The sequence below is a fragment of the Thamnophis elegans genome, chromosome 4 (genome assembly GCF_009769535.1).
Source record: "Thamnophis elegans isolate rThaEle1 chromosome 4, rThaEle1.pri, whole genome shotgun sequence".
Lineage (NCBI taxonomy): Eukaryota > Metazoa > Chordata > Lepidosauria > Squamata > Colubridae > Thamnophis > Thamnophis elegans.
In genome coordinates this window covers 74,502,379-74,516,445 of record NC_045544.1, presented here as the reverse complement: position 1 = coordinate 74,516,445, position 14,067 = coordinate 74,502,379, and the positions used below count along the sequence as shown (strand labels likewise).

The 14,067-nt window shown below is 41.2% G+C and overlaps 1 protein-coding gene across 1 annotated transcript in view; it reads right to left on the bottom strand.

The window, feature by feature from the left end:
* The window catches only part of CRIM1 (cysteine rich transmembrane BMP regulator 1), a 137,246-nt gene extending 127,866 nt beyond the window's left edge, over positions 1 to 9,380 (bottom strand). The window contains exon 1 of the mRNA XM_032215339.1: positions 6,130 to 9,380. Coding sequence (XP_032071230.1) covers positions 6,130 to 6,484 — 355 coding nt within the window. The 5' untranslated portion in view covers positions 6,485 to 9,380. The remainder of the gene's footprint in view (positions 1 to 6,129) is intronic.
* Positions 9,381 to 14,067: the final 4,687 nt, after the last annotated feature.

Here is a 14,067-nt window from a genome sequence, read left to right as displayed (position 1 = left end):
AGAATCAATATTCGGAAAGCAGAAGCGCTGCAGAAGTGTCATCTATTCCTAATCCTTTCAGCCAAGTCCAGAAATATACCATGGTCAATGAAACTGAAAACAGCTGAAAGGATAGCAGCTCCAAGAAAGTCTTATTCCCTTGCCCCACTTTGGCCACATGTTACCTACATGGGTTGCCAATGCCTCGATTCTATTAAGCTGACTGACCATATTGGCTACCTTTCTGTCTTGATTTGACTGACAAATTATATATATTTTACTAAGCGGCCAACAATTTCACATTTAAATTATTGAGAATTCTGCAGTGGATACATCAGAGCACCTCATGATATTACTGTATTCAAGATAAAACTTCTTTCTGTGTTAACTGGGTTAATTTTATTTAGTTGAAATTTATCTCATGAAAAAGTTAATATAAGCTCAAGCATTTCTCCCATATGTTCCATGGTTGGGACAGAAGCAAAAAAATCTAATTTTCTCTGCTGAGAATCCACTGTTCTCTTTGAGCATCCTATTCACTCCTTTGTCATCATGTCTCAACAATTTATATTTAAAATGTTCTTATTGTTCTATTTTGTGTTTTTTGCCCTTCGCTTTTGCATATCTTTGGCTTCTCTGCTCCAACTTTCGTTATATTACCACTTCATTTTTTTAAAATAAAAAGCATTCTAAATCACAACAATTATATGTAAAACTAAGCATAATTTGTCTAGGCAATCTCATTTCCTATTTTACTCTTCAAATAGTTTATCTTTAATACTGCTATCACTGCAGATCAGAGAACTGGCCTCATTCTATAAAAGAATGCAACCCTCCTTTCATGAAGCTAAAACAAGTTCCACTGATGTAGTCATGCAGTATTATACTATTCATAATCAGTTTAATTGACTATGAATAGTAAAAGAGTGAATTAATCGTACAAATTAGTATATGAAGTCTAACAGCTCTTTATGTCATATCTGTCCTATATAAATGATTATAGAAAGAGAAATTATATTCTTCAGACCACTGTATCATAGTTGGAGCAGTCTTCTAACATAACTTGCTTTAAAATTATATAAGTACACAATATTCATATCCATCCTTCTTTGAGTCCACAACTTTATCATACAACTCAAGTAAACATAGGGAGAGACAAAAATTAGACTGCTAAAAAAAGTGTCCAAAAGGAGAGCACAATCATACAAAATGCTTGCATCTACCCCTGTTCCTCTTTTAACTGCTTTATTCAAATTGTTATAATATAAACTAATATTGCATTCATGGGACTAACTCTTGTTTTAAACAATTTCTGCTATCTAGCACCTTTCATGGAACACGATATACAGTGGATGTGTCACAATTAAAAAAAAAAGTATAGATGTTTTGGTATAGATGATAAAGTTTATTGTTCAAGAAGAAAACCTTTCAAATTTAATTTGAAAAATGAAGTTTTAAGTACAGTAAGTTGCTTTCTACATATGATAATCTTCAATAAAATTGTAGTTTCATGGCACAAAATATGAATACGTACTTTGAGAGCCTTATTTGTATCCTATTTTTGAAATGATTCTATTGCAATATGGAAGAAATGGGAACATAGGGAGTTCATTAAACTCCATATAACCATATTGAAAATTAAATATAAAAAGCAGCTACAAGCAAATACAAGCAAAGAGAATGGAAAAACTAAGCCTGAACATTCAATACAGAGCCTGAAAGTGTTCTAAATATTGCAAGCAGTATTCACACAAAAGATGCAGAGAGCTTAAGCCAGAATGGTTTCATAGCAAACAGATTTGCCTGAACAGGCTGCCTCATAATCCTGCCAGGTTTTTTTTTAAATAAATGTTGCTTTATCTACAGTTTTTGCTTAAAGAGAGCCATATCAGCAGTCATCTGTAATAGAACACATTACCAATTGCAGAATGTTTAATGACTTTAGCAATATTTTAAGTCTACAGAATTTTGATAATTTACATTTATGTATATCTTTAGAAATAACTAAGTATGGTAACGCAAACAAAATTTTGGGAGTTCAGCACAAAATAAATAAATCTAATTCTATTATAAGGATAAAGATATAACCAAGACTTTCATCAACTTTACAGATCTCAAATTTTCCCTAGAAATGTTAATTATAATAGTGGTTTAGGAATCACTGGTTTTCACCACTTAAGTTTCCAAGGTTTTGGCTTCCTTGAAAAAGCCATCTGAAATGACATCTGTTTGCCTCTCTCAAAGAAAAAAGAAGAAGAAAATCAAACAGATCAAACATCTAAATTATCTTTTCACCCACAAAAAGAAAGTACAGCTCTTTAGACATCTGAACATAACAGTGACCCATTCATTAAAGTGAAGGGTAAGTATGAGAAAATCATCCATAGTTGCTTTGTCTTTAAATGGAAATTAATTGGAGACTGCAGAATTTAGGCACAATGTTAATTCAGTGCAATGATCTCTAACAGCTATCACATCAAGGTAACTCTAACTGCATTTACTTTTAGGAGATCATTTTTCAATATCCAAGTTTGAATACACTTTATATTATTCAGATATATGCCTTATTCCTCAGCCTTAGGAATGGTGCAACATATACCAATACTTTTAGCAAAAGGAACAGGAATCAGTTTACGACATAAAATTATAACTGAATCCTGACTATACCCAATTAAAAGTGAAGCAAAAGAAGAATATGTGGACTGTCTTCTTTGATAACAGCCAATTTCCAGGTTAAAGACTGGAACTTAAGTTTTCCTAAGTGAAATGTGAATGTGAATATAATGATGCATCCTGGAAACCAGCTGATACATTGCTCAAATAATAACAATGAATACTCATATGGTGATTTTAAAAAATGCACCCACGACTTACTTTTTTTTAATGCAATGAAGGCTCTCTACAAGTTTCCAGAAGATATGGTGTGTATGTGTTTTTCTAACCTTCATTTTTGAATTATGGGAATGTACCAAGTTATACAAAAAAGGATTGGTTACAGAACAAGTACCTTATGACTTCAATGATTGGGAGGAAAATCTAAACAGTATCTTAGGATATTTGAGGCAGATTCTGAGTATTTTTATGGAAGTTGTGGCAAATTATTTCACTGTTCTGTTGATACATGTTTCACTGAGAAACACTATTTGGTTGTTTAATCTTGAGGTTTTTTTCCTCCAAATAGCCACACTCAACATCCTTCTTCTAAGGGAATATAATCTTGTCTGCATTATTTTAAGATTATTTTTTATCGCTAGTAATAAACTGTTTCCACAAAAGGTATATTTGTTCAATAATTTAGCAAATTAAATTATAGATGCCTATACTGAACACCTTTCCTTTGGTATTTGATAACACATACAAAATAACAATAAGCTGCCAGAATCTGACCCAACTTCCATCTGTGCTTATCCTACTATTGGCAGAAGGATGCTATTTCATATTTATATAAAATATGCAAAGCTAATGTAGCATAAATCATCACTCTTTAATTAAGCTACAAGCATAATAAATACCTTCAATTATGTCCAGCATTCTTGTCTCAAAAATCCTGTTTTCACTAGATTTGAGGCAAGTATACATATTTGTCTTAAACAGTAACTTATTGGCTGAATAAAGAAACATAGTTTAATGTCAGATTGTCACGAAATCTTTCAAAGGTTTTTTTTTTTAAAGTTCTACATACTGACCAGTAGGGGTCATTTCAGCACAAAAATTATAACAGAATAAGCTGACTCAAAGAGGAAGCTTTGTGGAAACACAAGACTTATTCTTTTGAGGTAAACAGGCTTTTTATCCATACATGATATTCATGACAAGAGTGTTCTCAATTTTGAAAGATGTTTAATTAATAGATGAAAAGCAAGTAATTCATCCAATGACTTTAATGTAATTGTTGGAACTATCAACAGACTTCAAAACTAACATTCTTATCTGCAAGCTCAATCATATACAGTAGACATATTGCAAAATCCAAAGTTAGCTATAATTATCAAGAGCTTAGCCAAAGTCTTCATTTAAAGCTTTGAAGATGAAACTACAGATGTGTAGGTAAGCTATTTATCTGGAAATAGTTTGGCTAATTTCTGCAGGTTGTATTCTTGGAGAAGTTGTGACAGGAAAAGCTGGGATAAAAATTACATTTCTGTCACTGTCTGAAGTGTCTTTTCTAGAGATTTCCTGTGCTATTTGCTGCAGGGGAATGCCAGATATAAGTAACAGCTGAAGTCCGGCAATCAAATACATTACTTTTAAACAATTATTAAAACTGTCAAAAGCCTCTGAACTAAAATGAAGTAGAGTGTTGAAGTGTTATGGCAAAATTTGCTCTAGCATAAACATTCTCTATAGTTACTCATAAACATGTACTTTCCATAACAGCCAATTCATTCAGCTCAATAAGCTTATAAATCCTTTAAGTTTAAAACTTCCATGCAAAGGAATCACAATCTCAAGCAAGTTATTAAAAATCTGATAGCGCTCATCTTGCCAATTAAACTACACTGAAACACACCTGTGGTAGAAAAAAAGGCATCTCGGGTACAAAACTAAGGTTAAAATAAGATGTAGTAGCTGCCCCAAAGGATAAATCTGGAAATTTTTAGGGATAAAAGAGAATTAAGAATTCTTTAAACTATGCATGGCTGGGAGTGTTTAGATGACTTTCCTGCCATTTTTTTTCCAGAGGAATTTTTGAGCTCTCTGCAGCCCTCTTGTGGATCGTTCTTATGGAAGGGAAGTAAAAAGGAATTTTCCATGAAAGATTCTGATTGTCATAAACACTATATCCCCTTAGACTTCCGAATGAAGTTATAATGGAGAGAGAGAATACTCACATGCAATTTGGGAAGGCACTATGCAAAATATTTAAATGTTTCCAATTATATTAATTATATAGAATACTTATGAAAAATGTGTGCGTGAGAGAGAGCTATATAACACATCTTTTTTTTTTTAAGAAATGAAAACAAGACAAGTTGGTTCTTTTCCTCATCCCAGTAAACAAGTATGCAATTGGGCAATTGCTCTTTTCAACCTTCTTGGGAGCAGAACACCAAAATAATTTGAATAAAGAGAGCTTATTTGTGTTCAGTAACGTTTTGATAAAACATTTATTAAGAAAGATTAAAAAGGAACGGCACCCTTCAGCACTATAACTAGGTAAAAGTTGAGTTCCACAAAGACACAGGATCAATAACCAACTGCTTCATATATATGGATTGAAAAGTCAGTCGATTACAGCCATCTACATTCAGGTAAGCCTGTTCCTGATTTCGGTGGTAAAAGCCAGCAGGAAAATAGCGAAGTCAGAGGAACGAAATGATGTCCAAATTAACATTTCTGTACTAATACAACAAAAACCCGCTTTATTTTTGCGGTCCAATTAAAATCCATCTTGAAACTTAACACCGATGAAAACAGCAAGAAAAAGGCGCGGGGGAGGGAGGAGGAGGGGGTGGCGGCGTAAAAGAGGAAACAGGAGAACCAAACACCCTCCAGTGCTTGGAAACATGGGCGCACCACTATCGGCGTCCTTCCCCTCTCCCCTTTATTCTTTTTTTTAAATAGTGAAGACTGACTATCTATCTATCTATCATCTATCTATCTATCATCTATCTATCTATCTATCTATCTATCTATCTATCTATCTATCTATCTATCTATCTATCTATCTATCTATCATCTATCTATCTATCTATCTAATATATATATGCATATATACATACATGCATGCATGCATACACACACATACACATACAGGAACATGAGATAGACAAATGGAAAATATTTCTTGGGAGGGAGAGAAGAGATGGAACCTACGAACACGCCAGGTTCGAAGAAGCTATCACCTTTCCTTGAATTTCGCGAGCGGGTTTCAAGGTAGTTATAGCTGCATTACACCCCGATTGTGCGTCGGAAAATGGAGAGGCTGGAAAGGAAACCGCGAAGCGCCACTATTGGATGGGGGGGGGGGTGTTTGCTGGGGAGGGTGATATAAGCGTAAAGCTTACAGGGTCCTTTTTCTCTCTCGGGACACAGCCCCGCAACCCTAGCAAGCCACGCGCTGCTTCGGGCTCCTGGGTCCGCGCGCGGGGGGCGGAGCAGCTATCCGCCCCGGGGACAGGAGCAAGACCACGATCTTCCGCGTTTTACCTTCGCAGACGCCCGCTTCGTACTCGGTGAGAGAATCGCCGTTGAGCGGCGGACGGATCACACAGCGAAGTCCGCGGTCGCAGGCGCCGTGCAGCCCGAAGAAACCGCCGCAGCTCTCGTTGCGCTGCCGGGCGCAGATGAAGCAGCAGCCGCAGATGTCCAGGACGACGCCGCCGGGGCAGTTCTTGGGCTCCTCGCACCTGGACTCGTCGCAAGGAAGGCAGACGAAAGCCCGGGTCCCGGGCGTCCCCGGGAGCACCAGCAGCGCCAAGAGCAGCAGCCACCCCTCGGCCAAGGGCCAGTCGCCGCCGACACCCCGACGCCTCCGCCCCGCGGCGTCCGTGGCCAGGGACATCGCGGCCAGGGCCGAGGCAGCCCTCGCAAGTCCACTCGAACTCCCCGAACCCGGCGTGGAGCAACCCAGCCGCGCTGCGGCGACGGCGACGGAGCTCTGCCTCCTCCGGCTGCTCCAGAAAAGTTTCCTGTTGCCGACCAGCAGCTCCGCGGTCCAGCTGAAGTTCTCCTCGAGGCAGGCGGGCAAAGAAACTCGCTCGTCCGGCTGGTCCTCTCCCTTCGGACTCTTGGGAACCTCCGGGCGCTTCTGCGCAGCGACTACGCAGCTAGTATAACGGGCGCCGGAGCGAGAGCAAAGCGAACACCAGCAGTTCCGCCGACAACTCGCCGCTCGACTCCGGACTCTTCGCCTTCTCCGACTTCTCCCAGCTCCCAACGTTTTACTCCCGCCCTCCACTGCTTCACGGTCATTGGATGGCGACTCGACCGGCTCGGCCCCCGACCGCTTTCCCGAACGCTCATTGGGTGCTCTCCGCCGCCTTGGCCCGCCCCTTCGCTCACCCTTTACTTTCTCCGAGAGGCGCCGCAGTTCGGGCCCTACGGCGCTGGCTTCCCTCTCACCTCGCGCTTTGCCCCTCCCCTGCCCGTGGCTTTGAGGTTTGCGAGACGGGCAGGGAGACCCGGGGAGCGGCCCCGCGGAGGTCAAGCGGGATGCCCAGCCAGTCCGGGAAAGGCAAGCCCGGGGTGGGAGGGACGCTATTTAAACCAGGGGCAACTGTGGTGATGTGGAAGAAGAGAAGCAGAAATGGGGGGCGGAGGGGGTGTGCGGGTGTGGCCAAAACCCGAAGGCTGGTGCAGTGATATCCTGAGAGCAGCTGGAGGCATCCAGGGTCGGGCACCGCCGGGTCAGGGAGGAGGTGGTCCTCATCCCGGCTCACGCGCCGAGGGGACGCCCTGCAGGTGAAAGTGCCTAGGCAGTGACTGGCCTCTATTCTTTCAAGGCAACCTCGGCGCACTTGGGCGTTCGACCCCGATTGGCGCTTCCCTTGGGGATGCTGCCACTAACCCGCTGCGCCCGCCAGAAAGGGAGAACCCGACGGCCCGGCGGTGGTCCTCGCTTGCTTAACCGCGTGTGCTGGCTTGCTGGCGACGGCGTCTGGGTGTCGCAGAGGGCTGGCCTCAGTCAGCGCAGCCCACCCTCAACGGTGCATAGGCGAGGTAGCAGAGGGAGGCCACTACGAATTTTAAGTCGCCGTTTGGAGGAAGGGATGGGGGTGGGGAGCAGGTGGGCGATTGCCAGAGCAGGTGCTCCTTTGGTGCCAGGTCTATGGATGGGATTAAGTTGCAGCAGACTCCGGGCAGTGTGGTGGGTGCCCCCCTTCCTTGAACACAGAGTGAGACTGAATGGCAAAAGGTAGGCAGTTGTAGACTGAGAACAACTACAACAGCTTGCCATTTGTTACCTTAGGTAAAGCCAAAAACTGTGCATCTTGTAATTATGGATGAACTGGTGGTGCAACAACCTGAGGCATGTGTTGGCAGTTGAATCTATACTGCAGCTGCTTAAGTTAATTCTTTCCTGCAGGGTGTTTGGTTTTGACAAGAATGCCAAAGTGGTTTACCACTGCCTTCTTCCAGGAGACGTTTTCAGCCTCTCAGCCTTGGCGTTTCGTGGCTTTCTCCCATTTGAGTACTAACACAATCCAATCATATTTAACTTTTTGCAGTCAGCCATGTTGACGGATAGATGTTGCTATCCAACTGTGGATGCGGCTGCTGTTGAGTGTTGTTTGTCATCTCTTTTCCACACTCAAGAGCCATTGGGCTAGAGCAGCATAGCATGCTAACATTGGTGACTCATACTAACCTTGACTACTATTCAACTTCAGTTTTTATTTTGATGGTTCAACACATTATATGAAACCAGCCTCTTGGTTAGTTATGTACAAGGTATTGTGTAAACCCACAAACTGTTTAGCTTCAGAGGCAGATTTAGTATGCTGTAATATTGTATGAACCCAGACCTACAATGGACCAAAGGTATTTTCCCACCTCAGATAAAGTACAGGATGGTCTCTCGTCTCAGCTCCATGCACATTAACCATTTGGATTGATAGTTGAATCTTACTGCACCATCGTACTAGAAGGAATAGCCTAGTTTTGGACTTCATATCAGCTGTGAAGCCGAGCACTTTTATATAAGTTGGAGTGAGTACAGCATGCATGAGATTGATGTCCCTTCCTGTCCTACTAGCAGCTTTTGTATATGGTTCTCCCTGTTAGTAAGAGTGGCCTTGCACATATAGAAGATTTCAGGAGAGTTTCCTCCACTTTCTCATTTCTTAGTCCATTTAGAGCAGGTGTTGGCAACCTGCGGCTCCAGAGCCACATGTGGGTTCATCTTTGAACCCTCTCCTGCGGCTCCCTGCTGACCCGGTCACGTGACTTGTTCTTCACTCCGAGACACTGGCCCAACTTGGCCATGACCGACACCAACCTCACTAACACGAGGGCTGGCGAGGTGGGAATGGAATCGGGGAGGAGGGTGTGATGGAAAGGGTGACTAGCCTGCAGTGGCGGCTTCTCCAAAGATGACCCTCCTCTTCCTTCTTACGTGACCCCCTGTTGGGCTGGGAGGGGGCGCATGAGTGGGGATACCTTTCTCAAGTGAGTGGCCAGGCTCAGCTAAAGCGCAGCAAAGGCGCACAGAGCAGGGCTGATGGGTGAACCTCTTTGGTGAGGGTACTCTGGCTTTCTCTGAGCCTGATCCCTGGGGTGGGTGGATGAGGTTTGGTAGGGCCATCCCTCTTTTCTCACTGCCCTTAGCTTTTTTCCTCCTGCCGAGCGGTGCCACTGGTGGCGTTAATTGAAAAGCATCCTCCAGGCAGCAAAAGAAGAGAAATGAGAGAGGGAAAGAAAGTGAGAGAGAAAAGGGAAGAAAAAGAGAGAGAGAAATGAGAAAATGATGGAGGAAGAGAATGAGAGAGAGGAAAAAGAGAGAAACAAATGAGGGAGAAGGAGAGAGGAAGAGAGAAATGAGAGAGCTGGAGGGAGAGAAAGAGAGGGAAAAGAGAGGGAAACAAACAAGAGAAGGGGAAGAGAAAGAAAGGAAAAAAGAGAGAGGGAGAGGAAAAAGAGAAAAACAAATGGGAGGGAGGGAGCGAGAGAGAGCGAGAGAGAGATTTCCCACAGAAAACACTGGGAGCCACAAAACCTGGGTAGGCATGGTGTGTGTGTGTGTGTGTGTGTTTGATGTGACTGAGTGGGAGTGACATTGAGTTGGCCACGACCACCCAGGTTTTGTGGCTCCCAGTGTTTTCTGTGGGAAACAGGTCCAAATGGCTCTTTGAGTGTTTAAGGTTGCAGACCCCTGACTTAGAGAGTAGATGGAGTTAGAAGACAAATTGAAAGGTTTTGTCTTCTCAGTATCAGCTGATCTTTTTCTAACTGTATGCAACATGCTGCACTCTGGGCCCAAGTAACCATCTGAAAAGGAATACCTCTCTTGGACCCACCCTGGAAGATACCTGAGGTTTCAGAATCATGTATGCCACAGGAAATGGTCCTTTAGATTCTTTGGAGGGTTGCAGCTAGGCTGGAAAACTAAACTCATTCATGGGAAAATCTTATTCTCCTTGAGCTTAAAACAAGTTTGTAAAATATTTCAAACAAGGGATAACACTAAAAAGCAAGAGAGCTTTGATTAAATACAGATTATATCCTTTCCCCCCATCCCCACCAAGACAGGGACATGGTTTTCATGTCATTATTATTTATGTGTGCATTTATATCCTGCCTTTTTTGTCTGACAGAAAGCCCCAGGCAATTAAAAGAAGTAAGATATGCAATTAAAATATAATTAAAATGCATGTATAAATTCAAAACTTAAAAAGTGTGCCAAGGTCTGGTTAAAAAGGTCTGTTGGAGAGAAAAAAACAACCCATGAATAGAAAGAGAACAGGTCAAATTCAACTCTGAAGAGATTTGATTCCATGCTTAGTAGGCTGTACAACAGGACACACTTTCTGTGTGTTTGATGAATAGCTGCTGAAAGCCACAACATCCTACATTGTTGAGATCTGAACTAGTCACATAACTCTGGAAGTAAAGGTGCCCCAGACTTTGAAGCCTCATAACTAGATTGGGTCATAAATAGCCTTTTGAATTTCACTACCAATTTGTGGGCAGAGAATGGGTGATCAGTTTTTCCAGGGAAAGAAGAAATTCGTAAATGTTTTCTCAGCTGAGGCTGGTGGGGAAAATAATTGAAATGTAAGAAATCAAAGATGTAACAAACCTCTGAAAGAGTGATTGTAGAGGAAAAGCTAGGACAAAACAGCTGTGGCCATCGAGTAAATAAGTGCAAGAACATCTCACTCCATTTGCAAATATTTATCTGAAATACTCTTGTTTTTGAAAGAATTTCTAAAGCAAATTATCTTTTAGCAAATGTAATGACAATGGGAAGTAGAAGAATGAAGTAGCGCTTTCCCCCCTCCCCCAGCACTAATTAAATTAAAAAACTGGTTATGTCCATAAAGCAGTTGGCAACCATTTAAACTTCTTTGATGACTTGTAGAAAACAAGAAATAATACGCCAAAGATATTAAAAGTATGAGATAAGGTAAGGAAGCAATTAAAACAAATGTACACCAATATTGTTCACTATATCTCTCCATACTTTTTAATCCTTGAAAATGAGTCATTTCTAGCATATCCTTCCTTGGAGATGATAGATAGATAGATAGATAGATAGATGATAGATAGATAGATAGATAGATAGATAGATAGATAGATAGATAGATAGATAGATAGATAGATGATAGAAAGAAAGAAAAGGATAGGACAGGACAGGACAGGACAGGATGTGTTGACTTGCAAGGTCTCTAGATTGGAGATACCAGTTTTAATAGAATAGGAAGAACATGCATGCTTTTACTGCCCTAATGAAAGCAATAAGCATGTGGCACAGGTATGATTAAAACTGGTAATTTAACTGCACCTCTAATTAAAAAGTGTAATGTGGAAATCTTGATTATTTATTCATTTCTTTAGGAAAAGATGAAAAATGTGTGGCTGTAGATTTGAAATATAATTTATAGCAATTGAGTCTTTCATATTTTCCTAAATTTGATAAACCAAACTGAAATTACATTTGGATAAGACATCTCAAGAGTTCTTGGTGAACTATTCTATTATTTATTGCATATGAGGGTCTAGGTCAGTGGTGGGTTTCAATTTATTTTACTACCGGTTCACTCGTGTGCGCATGACACTTCTGCATATGTGCAGAAGCTTCTGGGTGGGTGGGCCGATCTTCCCACTGCCGTCATTACTACCTCTCTGGTCTATGTAAAAGCTGGGGGAACACCATTGGTTTATAGCTAAGATCATCTTCTGCACAGAACATGATTGGAGGGCGTGAAATCACTGTGTCTTAAATGCTCAACTGTTCTCGATGTTGCAGAAACATCCCATTCCAATAATGTTGAACAGTCTAAGAAAGCAAGGTGATGCTGCCCATAAACAATTTTTGATAGAGTAATTCAGTATATGACTATTCTTGTGAAAAACCCACAGCACAATCCTCCAGAATAACAAATATTAATTTTGATAATACATTCCTGTAAGAAGTAGCCATTATATACTTGATTATTATTACTGTTTGACATGAGAATAGGATTATTCGCTCCCAAGTATATGTTGCATAAGCAAGCAGAGAGTGTCGGGATTTTTCCTGCTTATATGGTTCTCTAGATCATATGCCAGACCTTTTCGACATGCTTTACTACATTGCTAGCAAGGTATTTTCTACATTGTTAGCATGCCCAGGAGTACATGTCAGCATTTAAAGAAGAAACCACACTTCCACATTTTCTATTCATATCAACCTGTCCCTTTAAAAACAGTATATGCGATACTGTGTGGAAACCTTTTATCTTAACAATTGTAGTCCCCAAACATATTATCAGTCTCTACTGGAGCAAAAATATGAATCTCTCTCAATTATCAGTAAATCTCTCTGTCAAATTTCTACTGTTCTTGTTTGATTGAAAACAGAACATTCATCCAAAGGAACAAAAGCATAGGAAATAATTAAGTGAGAAAGAGTGGGCATACATATATCTGTAGAGCAATAAAGCCCCAATGCAATTAAATATTTGAACCATTCAGTGAAGAGTGTCTAAAATATTTCCAAACAGTGCTTTGTTATTAGCTTTCAGCAAAGTAGCAAGTTCCCAAGAGAGAAAGGTGGAAAGGGAAAGATTGTTCTCCCAATTCCTTGTTTGCAATGTTCGCCAGTATATGCCAGTATGGTTTACAAGTTATATACAAAACTGAGACAGTGTGTCTTGTAAAAATACATGATCGTATTTAGACCACTAAAATTAGTGTTCTGTAGCACAGGGATCCCAAATCTCCAGTCCATGGACCAGCACCAGTCCACGGCATGCCAGGCCATGCAAACAAGTGAAGCCCCATCCTTGAGATGCAGGCAGCACGTGAAACCTCGCCCTCTCAGGCAGAAAAATATCTTGCCACGGAACCTGTTGTGACCCACCAGCAGCCATCATAACTGGCAGCAGATTCAGACAGTGAGGAGGTGGTGGAGGAACATGGGCCAGTCCTGGAGTCTGAGGAAGGTTCTGATGAGGGCTCTGTGTTGGAGGCAGAGAGAGGGCCAGAGCCGTATCCCAGCTATCAGCTGCCTTCAGAATCAGACATCAGTAAGGCAGATGAACAGCTGGAGCCTGTTCCTAGTGTGCACATGTGCAGAGTTACCATATGAAGGGAACAACTAAAGAACGGGTTGACTTGGGAGTAAGGCCAGATGATGAATGGCCCCTCCCAGAGCAAACAATAAAAGAGGAGCAAAAGGGCAGTGGAGTTTGCAGGAGACAATTAGTTCACTTAATTGGTTCGGGACTCTCCGAGACTCCTTGCCAAGTTCTGCAAATATCAGCTTATCAGCTCTCTAAGCCAGATAAGGTCTGTGACCGTAAATCCTCCTTTGAAAGACTTTGCTGGTTGTGAATGAGCAGAATTCACTGTAAATTAATAAAAGGGTTTTTTTCTGGGACAAGGACTTTGTTTCATGCTCTTGGGAAATCTTGATCAAAACAGAACCGGTCGCTGGTGCTCAAAAGGTTAGCAATCTTGTTGGGAAGTGAACTTCAGCTGTCAATCTATTAATTTACATCAATCAGTTGAGGTAAGAGCATTGGCCTTGGAACAGGGTTGGGGACTTCCCAATATTATTGAATTACAAATTCTATCATTCGAATTCCTTGGATCAAACTGGCTTGCATTTAATAAGAATTGAAGTCATGTAACATCTGGAGTACCACAGATTACCCAATTGTCTTTTTGAGGTCTTTTTCTATTCCTCAACTTTTGGTGTTTTATTTCCTTTGCTGCTCAGCAAAAGCTTTAGATGTATCAGAGTATAATGATATTTATAAGGTTTATACTAGATGACATTATTATAATTGTATCATCATGCATACATACACCCATGACAACATTTTGAATGATTTCAGAACAAGGACCAGATGAGATAATTTTCAGGAAATGTTTTCTGGTTCAAATAAGGAATAACCCAGAAGTTACACATCCCCATACTTTCAAGGCAGAAATTCAGAA